General features: G+C 39.9%; 1 protein-coding gene across 1 annotated transcript; it reads left to right on the top strand.

The window, feature by feature from the left end:
• Positions 1 to 2,448: 2,448 nt before the first annotated feature.
• On the top strand, positions 2,449 to 18,263 carry LOC311245496 (nicotinamide phosphoribosyltransferase-like). Its single transcript, XM_084335355.1, has 11 exons — positions 2,449 to 2,616; positions 6,174 to 6,330; positions 6,514 to 6,617; positions 8,690 to 8,818; positions 9,934 to 10,092; positions 15,102 to 15,238; positions 15,608 to 15,833; positions 16,243 to 16,362; positions 16,562 to 16,702; positions 16,826 to 16,972; positions 17,374 to 18,263. Exons 1-11 carry the CDS (start codon positions 2,566 to 2,568, stop codon positions 17,479 to 17,481), a joined length of 1,479 nt encoding a protein of 492 aa, XP_084191481.1. The 5' UTR covers positions 2,449 to 2,565; the 3' UTR covers positions 17,482 to 18,263.
• Positions 18,264 to 19,455: the final 1,192 nt, after the last annotated feature.

Raw genomic sequence — 19,455 nt, 5'->3', positions numbered from 1 at the left:
GAGGTACTGGCAATGTGGAGGAGAGGGCCCTTCTAAGGTTTCTCTCCTCCACATTGCCTGTGGTGCATTTTTTCCTATTGCTAGGTTTGAGTGAGTTTTTCCTTACCTTCGTGTGGTATGTCTGGGAGTGTTGCATTTATTTAATTTATTTGAAAGAAATTGGACTTTATGGTGTTTTTCTTTTTAGTTCTTGATTTATTGTGATGTTTCTTCTTGACTTGTTTAAAGAAGACGTGTCCGGCCCATGGGGACCTTAACATGTGTTGTCGGGCCTTACAAATCAATTTGATTTGATTTGATTTGATTTACATGGGTGGTATGAGGGGATCTGGGAGGGTATGAGGGGATCTGGGAGGGTATGAGGGGATCTGGGAGGGTATGAGGGGATCTGAGTGATATGAGGGGATCTGGGAGGTACTGGGTGCAGATATGAGGGGATCTGGGAGGGTATGAGGGGATCTGGGAGGTACTGGGTGCAGATATGAGGGGATCTGGGAGGGTATGAGGGGATCTGAGTGATATGAGGGGATCTGGGAGGTACTGGGTGCAGATATGAGGGGATCTGGGAGGGTATGAGGGGATCTGGGAGGTACTGGGTGCAGATATGAGGGGATCTGGGAGGGTATGAGGGGATCTGAGTGATATGAGGGGATCTGGGAGGTACTGGGTGCAGATATGAGGGGATCTGGGAGGGTATGAGGGGATCTGAGTGATATGAGGGGATCTGGGAGGGTACTGGGAGGTACTGGGTGGTATGAGGGGATCTGGGTGGTATGAGGGGATCTGGGTGGGTACTGGGTGGTATGAGGGGATCTGGGGGGGTACTGGGTGGTATGAGGGGATCTGGGAGGGTATGAGGGGATCTGGGAGGTACTGGGTGGTATGAGGGGATCTGGGAGGGTATGAGGGGATCTGGGAGGTACTGGGTGGTATGAGGGGATCTGGGTGGTATGAGGGGGTCTGGGAGGTACTGGGTGATATGAGGGAATCTGGGAGGATACTGGGTGATATGAGGGGGTCTGGGAGGTACTGGGTGGTATGAGGGGATCTGGGTGGTATGAGGGGATCTGGGAGGTACTGGGTGGTATGAGGGGATCTGGGAGGATACTGGGTGATATGAGGGGGTCTGGGAGGTACTGGGTGGTATGAGGGAATCTGGGAGGTACTGGGTGGTATGAGATTGTGTTTATGATTAAAAGGCTTCATTTTTCAGCTTTTTCTAGCATAAATCTATATGGGTCAATTTTGACCTGTAACACCACAGAGGTTACCATAGTTAGTTTTTTTATACTCTTCTAATATTAGTTTATTTTAGTCAGATAACATAATTATCCACTATCTGAGTGAATTTAATCAAATTTCTTACTTAAAAATATGTAGTGTAATGTGTGTTGGGCCCATACAATTAAATGAAAATAGGATTGTATGGTTATAAATGCATAATAACTTAGTTATGTTGTAGTAAAAACAATATTGGATGACATTCATTTTGAGTTTTTTGGACTGAGTTAAATCATGGGTTGCGAACACCATGAACAGAAACAGCTTTCGAACACAACACAAGAGTTAATGCTGGACATTTTGAAATGAGTTATAGATTCATGAAACTGACTAGATTACCCCCTAATATTGACTGTTGAAAAGCACCCTGGTATGTATCAGTTGTCTACTAAAGCAGAGGTCAGTCACACTTGAAGATCAAAGAGATATCTAGTTTTAGACAGTGCATACTGCCATCTGCCGTTATAGAAGGGTACTGCGGTGGGGCTATTGTTATCAGTCGACAGTGGCCTCTGAAACAACCTTTGAATCTGACTATAACTGCCCACTAATAATACACTGCCAACATCATACCCCCCACCCACCCAACCCCACCTACCCAACCTCCTCCAATGTACAGTTTCTACGTCAAATGTACATATACTCTCTTTTCTGGACTCTTTTTGTATCACAAACAGTACTGTATTTGCAAATCTGGTATGTCATAATAAATGTATAGATGTAGCAGTAGGCTACTGTCTATCTGTATGTCATGTATGTCATATATGTCCTGATGAATTGAAAATGGGGGACCCTGATGTAAACAATAGGAAAGTCTTTCTCTGGTCTGCATCCCCTTAACAATTGTGTGTATTGAGCTGTACTGTATTGTACCCATTCTGCAATCTGTTAATAAAGATTTCAATCAATAAATCAATCAATCCTGTAGAGATATTGGGGAAATGTTGTGCATTAGATATGTTGCCTTGCCATTCTCATGGTCCATTTTGACCGGTGTGTGATGCTGTCTGAGGGGATAAATGGGAATTATCCACTAGTCGAGTCCATACAGTATATATATGGTCCAGACAGGACGGATGTCTCCTGAGCGGCACCTGGCTGTAGTTACGCCCATCCGTTGTTTTGAACCACCTCCAAGTGCATGTTCATTCACATCCGTAACTTTGCGTGTCGGTGTTATTACTGTCATCATAGATATATATCTATGATTACTGTCACCGACTCACAGCACACAGTCTAACTGACAGCTGCCTGCGACTTCTTCTGTATGCCACGACGAGGAACATGGAGCACCAGCAACAATTCAATGTACTGCTGGCCACGGATTCATACAAGGTGAGCTGTGGCACCGCACATGTTATTACGCTGCGCAATAGTTGTGTTTGCATATTTGGAGCAGTTTCCGAAATTGTAATAATAGTCAATAATAATTCTTTCAACATTTGAGAGGGAAATCTACGTTCTGTTTTGATCTCATTTCTCGATATTAACTTGATATTAACTTGATACGTTTGTTAAATACGAAACCTAGGCTACTACTACGCCAAAAATGAAAGTGAAAGTTCCCAACTCCTCCTGGGCTGGGTCTGTGGTTTTAATGATTCGATTCGATTAGAAGGATCAACTTCTGCCACTGCACAAAGTACAAGTACAGAGAGAGTACAGCGACATGTTAGTTAGCATGATCTAACCAGGGTACGAAGGAGCAGTCAAGTGCATTGTTGTAATGAACTCGCTCCAGTGACCAGTTTGCCGCTGGTTCTTCAAGTACCTGCCAGGACTGATCCTGGAAGTCTGCCTTCAGTTTTAGTTTAGTGCAGCAAACTCATGGAATCTCTTGCAAAGTGATCTAAAACGTAATACTTATTGGACGCTTCAGGTTTACACTTAATAACCGTTAATTTGCTGCCTGTTGTTTTTGCTGATCTTGTATGTTTTTTCCCTGTGTAATCTCGGCATCATTGTCAATGTATTGATTAAGTGACTAACCCTAATGTTTTAGGCAAGGCAATAGCCTATACTTGTCTTTGTAAATTTCATAAATCAATGAGCACAGAATATTGGCAAATATATTATAAGGTTTCTTTCTATTATTGAATATAGCATAATACTGCATCTGCTTATTTAGAATCACATGCATGCATCATTCTTGGCATACTGCTGCAGTATTGTAGTAAAAGTTTGCCTAATGCCTCATTGTGCTGTTTCACACTGTCCCCAAACAAGTTCCCAAAACAAAGAAACAACTATATGCTACATTAGATAAGATAAGCCTTGCAGGAGTCCACAAGGCAAGGATAATGACTGAGGGCATGTTATGCTAATGTCCACTAATACACAAGTTATATGTTGCACAATTGCCCTCACCTCACATACAACTCATAGAACTTCACTAAACAGTACCAGCCTCTTCCTCTAACTCATACAACTCATAGAACTTCACTAAACAGTACCAGCCTCTTCCTCTAACTCATACAACTCATAGAACTTCACTAACAGTACCAGCCTCTTCCTCTAACTCATACAACTCATAGAACTTCACTAACAGTACCAGCCTCTTCCTCTAACTCATACAACTCATAGAACTTCACTAAACAGTACCAGCCTCTTCCTCTAACTCATACAACTCATAGAACTTTACTAACAGTACCAGCCTCTTCCTCTAACTCATACAACTCATATAACTTCACTAACAGTACCAGCCTCTTCCTCTAACTCATACAACTCATATAACTTCACTAACAGTACCAGCCTCTTCCTATACTGCCAAAACTTCACAGTTTGCTTAGTTGTATGCTAGCAATATCTTGGTTATGAGCTGTTAGTGTGCACAGGTCTAAACACTGGAAGGGCTTGGTTGGTGAAATGGTATAACAGGCTGACATTTAGACTGTGAATTCCCCTCCGGGTGAGCAGAAGGGTACAGGGGCCTGGTCACTCATACAAAGGTCACATAGTAAAGCCATGAGGAGGAAGAGTGTAGGGTTGTTGTGTCAATGTCTTGCAGAATGGAACCAAGTTCACATAACAACTTGTGTTGTCCTCAGCTTTCACCAGTCTGATGGATGCCAACACTAGACGGACACAGTTGTCATGTTTGATGGCCCCCACCGCTTATGCAATATGCCCTCTTGGCCAATGACCTGACATCTCAGACTCATATTGTTCTTGTGACAATTTGTGCATTGAGATGTTCACATCCTTTTGTTGCAGTGGACAACATTTGTAGTAGAGACTAGAGAGTATGTAGAAATCAGACATACAACATTAATATCTGAATGTTATATTATGTTATGTAATGTTATATTATTATTGTTACAAGGGATGGCACGCATATATATTGATTATAATGTTATATTATAACTGGGCAATCACACAGAGCTGACATTGTATTGTTCTAGTTTCCTTGCTTCTATAGGGAAGTTAGGCTTTTCCAATTTCATGTTTAGGTTTTATGGTCGGCTAGGCTAGTTGTAGCTATAGGCAGAATTCAATCATATGGAAAATGTCGCAATAATCTATGTGAGAAAAATGCATTAATGCAATGCCTAATTGTTAGGCCTACTACACATGTGGTGATAAGACTAAAGCAATATTTATATTTTTGGCAACATGTACCTTCATATGAATGCGTTCATAATAATGACAATAAATGTCATTAAGGCGAGACAGCACCCCCCCTAATAGGGGAAAACAAATATTTGAATAGATATCACTATGAAACTTTCCAAGTTTGTTATGTACATATAAACTAAGAAAAAATATATTGCAAGTTTTCTGAATTTTATGTTTATATATGCAAATGACGCACTTCCCCTATTAAATATGCACACATTTGCATGTATCGCCAAGACTTGCATCACCAACATGGATAATGCCAGATTCAAAAACTTGGTTTCATTTTGTTGATACATTCAAAACGAAACTTTGTATAGAGAGACGTTGTGGCTATGTCCTCTTATCAGCCTATACATCAGGAAATACTGTCTACTGTCATAAAAAAAAAAAAAAAATCGCCTAGTTTTGGTATAAAATGTACTATAAACCCGGCTATGAATAATATATATCAACAAACCCTTCTATAGAAAGAAGCATAATATGGATGAGAAGAAATGTGGAAAGTTTGGTGTGTGTAGGTACTAGGGAAAATGGAGTTCCAAGACTTTGTGTGTAAGTAAAATGCATAAAAACTAGTTTTTCAGAAAACAACCTCAAAGTTTTGTATTGTAAAATGCCATACATTTTTATTTGAAACAGCTATTTACAAACACAACACCCAATCAAACCATTAGTAATAGACAACCTAAACACATGCCTGATAACTGAATAACATAATAATAATGTTATTGAACTGAACAGAACTACACACAGGCTACAAACAAACAGTGTAGTAACAGTGTAGTACCCTCTAATAGGCAAAAAAAAGTGAATAGATATCACTATGAAACTTTCCCAGTTTGTTATGTACATATAAACAACAAAAAAAAATTGCACGTTTTCTGAATTTTATGTTTATATATGCAAATGAGGCACTCCCCCATTAAATATGTGCACATGTATGGAGGCAATCAGGCAAAATGAAGTGAAATAAACAACTAAATGTGTGTTATTGACGTTTTATTGTCACTAGTTTCATAGAAGACATGTTTAGGAAGCAAAATATAACGAAATCTCAATATCGTAGAGAGAGAAAAAGCAAAAACGCGATTTTGGGGGTGCTGTCTCGCCTGTCTAGAAAGCTTTTCAAAACACACCTACAAAGTGCTTTCCAAAATACAAAAACAAATAAAATGTATGGACATTTGCTAAAGAGTGAAACGGTTCTGTCAATATATTGAAGAATTGTTTTATTACTATTGTTGTAATCAACTGCATTTTGTATCCTATCCCAGGTGACACATTATAAGCAGTATCCACCCAACACTAGCAAGGTCTATTCTTACTTCGAGTGCCGGGCAAAGAGAGATGATACCACCAAGAGTCAAAAAGTGAGATATGACAAGACAGTGTTTTATGGACTTCAGTATATTCTCCACAAATACCTAAAAGGTATAGTAAAATGTACTTCCTTTTCAACATAATCTGTACATTTTACTGATAGGAATTTCAGCTCAACCCAGAACGAGTGTCATTTGTTTTCTCCACATAGCCTACTGTACATTTCTCATAAACATCTAATTTCATGTGTATATTATATCTACCCGCCCCATATCATTCAATTTACATTTCCAGGCACGGTTGTTACTTCAGAGAAGATCGTTGAAGCGAGGGCGGTGTATCGAGAACACTTTCAGGACGATGTGTTCAATGAGCCAGGCTGGAGATACATTCTGGAGGTATGTACACACTGCTGAGTTTGCTGAAATGAGCACGTTACTTGTGTGATTAGATTATTACATTGGGCCTAACAAAAATAATAGTTGGTTTCAGGTTGGTTGTCAGTTTGGCCATGGGTAGGTAGGGATTTTTTTTTTTTTTTTTTTTTTTTTTTTTATTCTTTCCCACGGCGACTATGGATAGGGAATTTCTTTATTTAATTAACCCTTTCACTGCCACACGACAGAAGGTTAGCCCTTTACTATCACACAACCGACGGCGATGCTCCATCATTAGCATCATTAGCTCCGCAGATGCGGAGCTAATGATGCTAATGATGGAGCATCGCCGTCGGTTGTGTGATAGTAAAGGGCTAACCTTCTGTATTGTCACAGTGAAAGGGTTAACCGGCTGTCGTGTGGCAGTGAAAGGGTTAAAATGTTCACAACAACATGGATGCATGTACTCTGCCAGCATGTTTAATATCCATAATACGAAATGTTTGACTAAGATTTCTATGAAACTTTATTCTAAAAAAAAAAAAAAAAAAAATGATTTTTTTTTTTTAATATATAATTTTTTTTTAAAACTCATAAAATATATTGGGTCGCACCTAAATCGGCAGGGTCGGTCGGCAACCTGAAACCAACCATTATTTTTGTTAGGCCCTGCTGAGTTTGCTGAAATGAGCATGTTACTTGTGTGATTAGATTATTACATTGTTATGGAAGACGGGTCAGGAATTGAGAGTGAACATCTTTGTTGTCTCGTGTCATTTGTTGTATTTTACAAGGCAAGGCAAGGTAATTTTTCACACAACATTTTTCCAAGTTGACCAACGTATCCCATATGAAACCTCCCAGCATACTATAATATATAGACACCAGGGTAATTATAGTTTTGTGTTTTTATTTAGTTTTTTACATTTTTGTTTTCAATTTGCTTTAGTTTCAGTTAGTTTCCAGAGTGGGTTACTCAGTATTATTATAATTCTTTTATGATACAGGGATATTTGTCTGTGACAAGATTTAAGAAATTCAGAAGGTATTGTGTAATACAACCACATCACTTTGTGAAAGCAATGGACTCTCAGTCGTGTAGACATCCCAGTCTCAATAAGCATTATGCACCAATGCCTCCCCATGTTTGCCACAGTGACACATTTGACCAAATTGACAAAGACTAAAACTATAGACATTTTCTGTATATTTTTTCTTTTGTTTTAGTTTGTTCTGTAAGTACACAATATAATTTTAGTTTTAAGTCTAGTTTCTATTTTTATTTCAGTTCAGTCCTCATCTAGTTTTAGTTTTTAGTTCAGTGTTAGTTAACAACCTTGACATACACAACCCTTTATAAGCCAGAGATGTTTTGTTTTTAATTAGTTGAACGTGCCAGATAATTAGACACCCTTGTCATACCTTGAAGTGTGTTTATGTTTTGCCCACTCGTATGAAGAGCATGAGGCCTAACAAAAATAATGGTTGGTTTCAGGTTGCCGACCGACCCTGCCGATTTAGGTGCGACCCAATATATTTTATGAGTTTAAAAAAAAAATTATATATTTAAAAAAAAAAAAAAAAATTTTTTTTTTTTTTTTTTTTTTTAGAATAAAGTTTCATAGAAATCTTAGTCAAACATTTAGTATTATGGATATTAAACATGCTGGCAGAGTACATGCATCCATGTTGTTGTGAACATTTTAACCCTTTCACTGCCACACGACAGCCGGTTAACCCTTTCACTGTGACAATACAGAAGGTTAGCCCTTTACTATCACACAACCGACGGCGATGCTCCATCATTAGCATCATTAGCTCCGCATCCGCGGAGCTAATGATGCTAATGATGGAGCATCGCCGTCGGTTGTGTGATAGTAAAGGGCTAACCTTCTGTCGTGTGGCAGTGAAAGGGTTAATTAAATAAAGAAATTCCCTATCCATAGTCGCCGTGGGAAAGAATAAAAAAAAAAAAAAAAAAAAAAAAATCCCTACCTACCCATGGCCAAACTGACAACCAACCTGAAACCAACTATTATTTTTGTTAGGCCTGAACCTTTCATACTCAGCGCCGTGTTTACATGCCGTTTCAGAAGTACGACGGTCACCTCCCCATCGAGATCAAGGCGGTCCCGGAGGGCAGTGTGATTCCAAGAGGAAACGTCCTCTTCACGGTGGAGAACACAGACCCAGAATGCTACTGGCTAACCAACTGGGTGGAGGTCAGAGCTAAAGAAACGCTGGTCCCCGTGCCCATCCCACCACAGCTGTCCAAAGCGATGCCTGACCAAAATTAGCCCTATGTTTAACAACCAAATGCTATAACCAGCCTTCTATAATGGCTGCCTATAGTGCGATTGTTGAGCAATAGCTACAAAGTGTATCCGTTATTATTTTGTAGTAACCGTTGCATAATCACCCTATGTTCCCACATTTAAGATCCAAGGAATGTAAGTGTTTTTGAGCAATAGTGTTTGTCATGTTCAGGACTGACAAATCTAGGTCAGGAACACTATCCATAGCATGCAGCGTTCCTTTGACATGCCCTGCCCATTGTTGTCTATTTATATTTGACTCATGCTAGGAAGGTACAGTGCACTCACTGTCTCCACATCATGACACAGGAGTCATGCAAGTGGACCGTTAAGAGGAAACATATGCTTGTTAAGTGATGAAGTCGTGTTTACTGAAGTCATGCTAGTTTCACTGGCATGGGATGTACTTTGAAAGATGAGCAGACAGACATACGGTTGACAGAAACTAGAAAAACAGATACTGTACTGAAGAGAGGAGGGAGACAGACAGACTGACAGGTAGGTAGGTAGGTGGGTAGATAGGTAGATAGATAGATAAAGACAGCCTGCTGGCAGTCACATTTCAATTCAGGTCTCATAATGTTGAGACCTGACATTCTGTCAGTTCACACCATGTTAAACCCTCCCAGCTGAATTATAAACCAGTCAGACAGTATATAATAATTGCAATCATTTTAGGTTGAAAACAACTGCTAAGCTTTGAAGTACCTACTGAAGGATCTAGACAAGAATACATGTGCCCAAAGTGCCAGTTTAAATCAGTCAATACTAAAATGAGCAGTGAAATTATGGCCTGAACTTGTCAACATCATGCCATCCAATGTTTAAACAGGGCCTGGATTCAAAGTCAAAGTTCTTTTATGGATTCCAAGAATGCTGTGTGGACTAATATTTCTTTATTTTGTCATATTTTGTCAAAGGTCAAGTTTTCATTTCATTCATCAGCAGCCTGGTTGGATCAGCGGCATGTCCTGTGTTATTATACCAGCATTCCCAGTATGTTCTGCCTTCCTCTCCTATAGACCATCCTGGTCCAGATCTGGTATCCCATTACAGTAGCCACCAACTCAAGAGAACAGAAGAAGATTCTGGCCAGGTACCTCCAGGAGACATCAGGAAGTCTGAAGAATTTGGAGTATAAGCTCCACGACTTTGGCTACAGAGGAGTGTCTTCTCAAGAGGTAATGCATTGATTGATTGAAAACTTTATTAACAGATTGCAGAATGGGTACAATACAGTACGGCTCAATACACACAATTGTTAACACTTTGAGCGCCAGCTATTACCCTCATCCCTGTAGTCAATGCGCCAGCTTTCCATTGTCTATTTTCACTGTGCGTCACGATGTTTGCAGAGCTATATCTATATTCTATATTATAGCTATGGAGACAATACTATGGCATATTTGACAGTCACTATCTCTCGTCCAACATGTAAAAAAAGAATACATTTGTTCATGTATACGTTCGCGTGTTATCCCGTGGTGGATATTGTATAGCAGGGGTGGCCAACCCGCGGCTCTTTGCCCATCAATGTGGGGCTCTCCCATCCATTAAAAAAAAAAAAAAAAAATTATAATATATATATATATATTTTTTATGTCATGTTTATATATGTCATGTTATAAGGACGTAGAATAAACATTAAAAAAAAAAATGGTCCATTTGCATGTTCTTGGTATCTGAATCTAGGGACATATATGGATCAGTGTCAGAAATAGTGTGTATGTTACTAGGCTTGAGTAAATTGTAATGAACCAAAGGAGAATATCAATTCTATTTAAAAAAAAAAAATTATCTTTGACTGTGAATAACACCATGCTAAAATTGACCAGACCTGAAAAATCTAAGCAAATGAATAAAGGGAAGATGATTAAACAGAAGGTTTTGTAGATACAGTACTGAATTCTGCCATCTTTTTTATAATGTAAATTTCTCCACCATTTTTCATCGTATTGCAACACCGTTCTTTGCAAGACGTTCACAGAAAGGTAGAGAAACTAACTGCGTTCTGTTTTATGGCAATAATGTTCAGGTTTGTGGGAGATAATCCCCAAAAATAAGAGAAATAAAAAAGTAAATCCAGAAGTCAGATGATTGACAGGGGCTGGTTGGTGTGAGCTGGGTAGGGTAGTTTTTCGAAATTCGAACGCCCTGAGTCTCTTCCTTCAAAAGACTTTTGGCTGTGCCACTTCCTCCTGTCAATATGCGCCGATTTCCGACTCAATGCCCTGAGATTTCTATAATCTTATATTTCACTAATAACAGTTAAAATAATTGGTAAACAAACGTAATGCTGAAAATATACACTTACTGTATATCTCGGGCTTAAGAGGTTAACCCTGTGAGGCCCAAATTAAAAAGACATTAGCAACTTCAGAGGCCAGAGGGTGGGACATATAAACACATTTACTATCAAATAGCATTGTGAGGCTGAACAACAGGACAATTGACTATATATGTGCTTAACATTTTTTAAATAAACATTCTTTTTTTAAATGGCTAAAAGTGATTTTGTAATTTTGCAACCGTGGGTCTCACAGGGTACTTTTAACCCTGTGAGGCCCAAATAAAAAAGACATTAGCTACTTCAGAGGCCAGAGGGTGAGACCTATATACACATGAAGGGTGCCGTGACTGAAAAAAAAGTTGAGAAACGCTGGTATATGGTGTGGCTCTTTGTGGTACCACAGTAATTTTTGTGGCTCTTAGTCTCTGACTGGTTGGCCACCCCTGTTGTATAGTTTCAGAGTGATCCGGGCTAATTCCTGAGAAGCTGAGTTATGGAGCGCTATGTGAATTTAGCTAAAGTCGTTCGCGTTGCTCACCTGGACATGTTACTATTTCAAAATCAAAGGTATATAAGTAAGGGATAATGTATAGCTACGAGGTCATTGTCGCAAAATAATTGACCGACACAGTGTTCTAAACGCAGTGAAGGTCAATTATTTTGCGACAATGACAGAGTATAGCTATACATTATCCCGCTTATTACATGGCTAACTTACTAATAATATACCTAATTCATTTTACACCATCGACAAGACGAGATCAAATGCAGACGCAGTTGTTCTGTGGCTCCTCTGTCATCGCCGGCAGGTGTGGACGTGACTGAACCTGATATAGTGCAGCTGTGCGAGATATAGCTGGGAACGAGGTTATAGCTTTCGTGACTGCGATCAAAATGCTTGATTGTGATTGGTCAATAGCGCTCTGTTGCCCATAACAGCGGTCATTATTGCGCCGTTGCCCATAGCAGCGGTCAGTTATCGAGAAATAATTTACCGCTGCTAGGGGTAACGGAGCGCTATTGACCAATCACAATCAAGCATTTTGGCGAATGTTAAAACGCCATGTAATAATAGGTATTATGTTTCATAGGGCTGTCTTAAATACTTCGAAGCTTTGAAGCTTCGTTCGATGGGCATGGGATTCGAATATGAAAATAAAATTCGAATATATTAAAAAAAAAATATTTTATTTTATTTTTTGCAAAATCAACTCTGCCTCTCTTTGTTAACTACAACAAGCAATGCTGTTTGTTATTTAAGATGAGGTCGGACTCGGCACTGACAGATTTGTGTTCATTGTGCTGCTTTTATAAAGCCTCAAATGATGGCTTACAATATTTCATGAAAGCAAAGTGTTTCGTTTGTCTAAGATTTAAAAAGGTTTAAACTTTACAGCACTGACAAAGTTGAACAAAGTGTTGTACAAGTCCCACAACATAAAAAAAATTAAATAAAAAAATGTATTATTATATTTTTTTTTCTATCTCGAAGCTTTGAATTAAAATCGAATCTCGGCCCCGAAGCTTCGAATTCCAAATGATGCTCTCATCGTCAGCAACGGCATACGTTTTGCAGTACGTTACATATGATCGTTGCGATCGATGTGAAATCATTGTTGGATCAAAGTAGGATTGATGTCATATAGTCCTTACTAGGAGGTATCCAAAAATGAATATTCCAATTGTCTGATCGCACTTTCCAGTATTGATGTCCATCGGGTCCCTGACATGCATTGGCACAAAATATGCATCAAGTGTGTTCCAAGCGTTCCAAGTTGCTCGAATGAACCGTTTCACTTGCCCTAAGCCAAATTCTCCGCCCGGATCATATAAGATGTAACACACAGTGTGAAATAAGGTTTCAAAGGGTAGGCGATACTGCCACCTAGCAGGATTCGGCCGGTATTGCACTCTTGGGGTCTCCGAATGAGTTCCAATGGTAACACCGAGGTCCGTGAGACTGTATAGGATATTAAAATCGAAAAAAAGGAAAACGGACCAAATAACGTATATATACGTGATTGGCACTCAACGGTTGGCGAGCAAACACGTATATATACGTTAACTCAATCAGCGCCAGACCCGAGGAAAGTCGGGTTAACTCGCCAACCGTTCAGTGCCAGCCCAGAGTATAGTCGGGTTTTCATCGTTATTTCTTTTATTCGATATATTTTTTTTTGATCCACTTTTTTCTCCCATTTTCTATCATCCCAATTTCGTATCATCCAATTCAACCCTCCCCTGTCACGAACGCTGTTTCTTGCCTCCCACAAGCCGGCTGCAATGTGGACTAAGTCATACATAGCACAAGTCCCCTCCGGTATTTGAGGTAACAGCAGTCGCATCTTTTCACCTGCGCAGCTCGATCTCTCAGTGGCGAGGAGTAACGCGTGGGAGGCTCACGCTGCCCCCGACACTTCCTGATTCTACTGCGCAGGCGCACCAACCGACCTGTAGGAGTCGCTGTCCACAACGCCCGATCCCCACCCATCAGTTTCCCACCCCCTAATACGGCCAATGTGTATTAGTATGAACGACCAGCTAAACTGAAAGCAATGTGGAGCGCTGGGCTCGAACAGGCGAGCCCAGCGTCTCCAGCATTCATGGCGAGCGCCTTGCCCACTACGCCACGTAGCCGCCCCCTTTTATTCGATATTTTTATTAATTTCTCTCACACGGACCTCGGGGTTACCATAGTAGAGAACCACTCTGAGATCGCTAGAGTGCAATACCGGCCGCATCCTGATAGGTGGCAGTATCGCCCACTCTTCGAAACTTTTTTTTTCACACCCGGTGTTTAATTCACTCCGGGCAAATTATTTTTGGTCAGGCGAGTCTAGCGGTTCACTCGATGGCATTGAAACGCGTCCAATGCCCCCGATGCATGTGTTGTGGTGGATTATGTTGGCGACACGATGGACACCAATATTGGAAATCGCGATCAGACAATTGAAATATTCTTTTTGGGGTACCTCCTAGTGAAGGTAAGGACTATATGACATCAATCCTGCTTTGATCCAACCATGATTTCACATCGATCGCAACGACCATGTGTAACGTACTCCAGAACGTATGCTGTTAGTGACGGTCAAAGCAAAAAAAAATGCCCCCCCCCCTCCCCCCTTTCATGCATTCATGATGAAACATAATACCTATTCAAAACATTTGAATTGTAAATAGTAGCGTGTCCAGGCGAGCAACGCCAACGCTTTTAGTCAAATTCACATATTCCTCCATAGCGCCGTTTTATGGAATTAGCCAGGATCACTCTGAAACTATACTTATATTCACCACGGTATAACACGCGAACGTGTATACATGAAAAAATTACTTCTTTTTCACATATTGAACGATGGATAGTTGATGTCAAATGAGCCATAGTATTTGTATCCATATAGCTATAATATAGAATATAGATATAGCCCTGCAAACACCGCCACGCATTCCTATCTCTTAGAGCGGTGGCACAGTAGGAACAAAGATGCTCTAGGCCTGCGGCGCTCAGCTGAATGAGTTAATGGCACAGAACGTGTTAAGGGGATGCAGACCAGAGAAAGACTTTCGTCTGGTTTACATCAGGGTCCCCCATTTTCAATTCATCATGACATTTATGACATACACGACGATACAGATATACAGTACTGTTACATCCAGACATTTATGACATACAAGATATACAAATATACAGTACTGTTTAAGAGAGAGATCCTAAAAGAAAATATATACATTTGAGGGGGAAGAAACTGTACATTGGAGGGGGTAACCACGACAACAACAACAACAACAACAACAACAACAACAACAACAACAACAACACCAAAGCAAAGCAATTTGTACCAAAGCTAGGTTTTATTTCTTTATCTATATCGGTGTCCTCTGTGTATTCCTAACTCATTTCAGACGGCTGGTATTGGAGCGTCTGCACACCTGGTCAACTTTAAAGGTACAGACACGGTAGCCGGCATCGGACTGATAAAGAAGTACTATGGCACCAACAGTCTTGTGGCAGGCTATTCTGTACCAGCAGCTGAACACAGGTAATGCTGTGACACTTTGAGTTAGTTCAGTGTTTAGGGTAGTTTAGTGTTTTAAGCATGCTGTGTGTATATAATTGCATATCATCTGATTAGAGAAATATTTTCCAATTTGGTTTTACATAAATTACTTGACGTAATCTACAGCTACATATCTAGGAGGATACATCATCACCAGAAACTGAATTTATATTGATATTTGCATTATTTTGAACATTGAAGCTTCATTCTTATTTTCAAGATGTGGGATAATGTGCCACCTACTGGCGTTTGTCTGCCACTGCACTGCTCAACACATCACTCTGCACATTACCATTCTGTTTGGTGCTTCTGTTCAACAAGTAACGTAAGTTAATTTGAACTCCCGTGCAGCACAATCACTGCGTGGGGGAAGGACCGTGAAAGAGACGCCTTTGAGCACATAGTGAGGCAGTTCCCCTCGGTGCCCGTGTCCATAGTCAGCGACAGCTACGACATCTACAAGGCCTGCGAGGAGATCTGGGGGGAGGACCTCAGGGCTTTGGTGGAATCTCGCAGTGCAGACGCACCCCTCGTCATCAGACCAGACTCAGGAGACCCCTTAGACACAGTGTTAAAGGTGAGGTCCTCTGCAAAGAGAGATACGCAATCAGCGTATTATCCATTTTAGGGCTGACCCCGATTAGTTGAATAATCGACTAATCGATCGAAAGGAGCCGTAGTCGACTGCCAACCTCTTAGTCAAATGCAAAAGAAATATATAATAATAATTATAATATATATATATATTTTTTTTTATTTTATTTATTCTTTCCAAAAGCAAAGAGGCCCTAAAAGAGGATTTCACCCATCTAATGAACACACTAGACTAGACAAATATCAAGATGTATCCATCAGTGGACCAATTGCATGCATTCGCAGAGGACAAGAAGCCTTCAGTCGACTCCTTCAGACATTAAGCACCCCCCACAGCCCAAATGGAATGATAAAAAAATCACAAGCCTCTCTACTGTGTGTCTCTTACCAAGGTTTTGGAAATCTTGGGGAGAAAATTCCATGCCGAAGAGAACGACCAAGGTTACAAAGTGCTGCCACCGTGTATCAGAGTGATCCAGGGGGATGGAGTGGACATCAACACTCTTCAGGAGGTACAGTACGCTAACCTACATTTTACACTCTAGGCTAGAGAAGTGTAAGCTCTAATAAAGATCCAGTAATGTACCACCAACAAAGCAAGGAGCAAAAAAGAACGGCACTGACCCCCTCCCCCCACACGCTTATCCCTCTGTTATAATGTTATAGTATGGGCTCACTGAGTGGGTTTTTCTCCTTGTGCCGTCATCACAGATGGTAGAAGGGATGAAGCAGCATGGATGGAGCACCGACAACATTGCCTTTGGGTCAGGGGGAGCCTTGCTCCAGAAGCTCACCAGAGACCTGCTCAATTGCTGTTTCAAATGCAGCTATGTTGTGACCAATGGCCGGGGGGTGAGTCGGCGTCAGATGTGTCATCGGGACAATTTTTTTTTTTATGCGTCGCCATTTACTTCACTCAAGTCATGTCAAAGTTGAGTGCATCTAATCTTTTGTGTTTTATTATTTTCATTTCAGGTGAATGTTTTTAAGGACCCTGTGGCCGATCCTAACAAAAGGTCAAAGAAAGGTCGCCTGTCCCTACACAGAACGCCAAAAGGAGAGTTTATAACGCTGCAAGAGGGAAAGGGAGACATGGAGGGAGAATTGGAGGAATACGGGGAAGTAAGTAATATCGCACTCAAATTCTACAATCACAAGATAAACAGTGTAATCAAAGGTGCTGATCAGGGTCTGTATGCCCTATCAGTTATATTATACGTTACAATAAATATGGGCAATAAAGAATTAGAATCTGAATATATAGTATGGGTAAAGTAAACAGTATATACAGGTGCAGTATACACAAGGTACCCTAACTTGCATAATATACATCATACGTTATAGTCCTTGCAGGTTAGGTGGTAAGAGTCAGACACAGTAGTAGTAGTAGGGTATTTATAACTACAGTTATAAGTTAAAGGATTTAAAATACTACATATATACAGTATATATTTTGCCTAAAGGTCGCCGTTTGATGGCATTATAGATTCTACCTTTAACATGTCTGTCTTTCCTTAATGCAGGACCTGCTTCAGACTGTGTTCCACAACGGTTTGATAATAAAGACATATACATTTGATGAGGTTCGAGACAACGCTAAACTGCAGGACAGCGAGCTGCCGTCTCTATGAGACCATTTTACCAGCCAGACAATGGTTTCTGTCATCCTACTCACGCTCAGAACACCTCCAAAAAGATGAAGCTCACGCAGTGAACATTATTTGCCAGTTTCCAATATGTTTCCAACATTGACAGATGATGACACACTGGGCCAAAACCTATTGACAAAGTAAAACATGCATGCCAAATATGTTTTTTTTGTACCGTCTAATTTGCAGCAAAAATATTTGTAAAACTTTAAAACGTTTGTAAAATGTTTAAACCTTGTATTAAAAATGCTCACAACTTTATTACAATATTGTTTGATAAATGAGACCCAAAGCTCCTATTTTCTGTGTGTTTTCAGATTTCAGATGCACTGTTGTGACCGAATCTTGTTTTCATAGTATGGAATTAAAACATTTCTCTGAATTCTCTGGTACTGTAGCAACACCATCATTTTAAAAAGTTGCACTTAGTTCTATTGCACTGTATTGTATTGAAAGGCTAAAATATTGTGTATTCTAAATGTTCTAAATGTTTATTTTCTTACACCTATCATTGTTTGAGATCTGGGGCCTGTGTGGCTAATAAGCCAAGTGCTTTTTTGCTATGACTATTAATGGTGAAGGACTCTTTTCCAAACACAACATTACTTGTAACGTTTGTGTTTAAATATATGTTTTGTACAACCTAGACAAAAAAATGCAATATATTGTTAATAAAATTACAGAGATTCATCAGATATTGCCCAGTCTTTTTGTATCTGAACGAGAAAAAGTTAATGTTTTTTTGTATGAGACAGTTTGTAATTCGGAGATATGTGTGATTATGGGCATAATAAATCGTCTTAATCTTTTGTGTGGACTACCTTTAATTGCAAACAAATTCTGCGATTGTATGATCCACAGCCATCTTAGGTTTGTTACAATACTAATGGGGGGAAGGAGGTGTTATGTGACCATTATTAAGACATATATCAGTGTTTCTTTTTGCTTATAGAATATTTTGTGGCAACAGAAATGGACACTTATAGTCCATGGGCCAGAGGCCAAAATGTCACTTGTCGGTACCACTCAAGGTGATAAAACTTACATATCATTTTTTTAAAGATCTATGTCTAGATGATATTTTGGTATGAGAGCCCTTCCGGAGTGGTAGCTTTATCATAATTATCAAGTTGATGAACATTGTTTCTCAGCTGATAGAAGTTACAGACATGCAGCAACCAAAAACTGCAGGATGATCCAGAACCTGACTTTGAACTCGAGGAGTCAGAGGATGAGATAGACAAGCAGTTTGAGTGACATTATGGGGTGATTCTGGACTAGGTTACCCATCTCAACTCTATCATGTAAAAATGTCTGTTGTTGACTGTTCAAAGAGCTCGAGTGACCTCTATATTGGTCAGAAAGATTCACATCTTAGCTTGAATGAAAGATGACATACTGTAGTCCCCTTTAAAATGATACCAAAGACAATATTGTGAAACATTGACAGATGTCCTCTACGTGAGTCTAAAGCAGGATATGCACCAGCATCTGAAATGCAATTTCCTGAGGGGGTGGGTATACTTCATGACTTGATAATTATGATAAAGCTACCACTCCGGAAGGGCTATCATACCAAAATAACATCTACAGATGGGTCTCATTCTCCAACTGACTTACGACAAAAAGGGCTTTTTCTTAGGGCCATTTGAGACCTTTTCAGCAAAACATGAATATAGACAATATATTATAATTCAATATTAATTATATGTTTTATTGGGACGGTCTGTGAATCCCAAAATCGTCCCGAAAAGGTCTCAAATGGCCCTAAGAGAAAGCCCTTTTTGTCGTAAGTCCTTGGAGAATGGGACCTATATAGATCTTTACATAGAAAAATGATATGCAAGTTTCGTCACCTTGAGTGGTACCGATATCTGGTCTGGCCCATGGACTATTACAGATACTTGGGTTCTGTGTAAGAAGTACAGCATCCAACCAGAGTGCAAATGTAACAGT

This window comes from Notolepis coatsorum (assembly GCF_963971535.1).
Source record: "Notolepis coatsorum genome assembly, chromosome: 18".
Taxonomy (NCBI): Eukaryota; Metazoa; Chordata; class Actinopteri; order Aulopiformes; family Paralepididae; genus Notolepis; species Notolepis coatsorum.
Note: the sequence above shows the minus strand (reverse complement) of the source record. Positions and strands in the feature narration are given on the sequence as shown.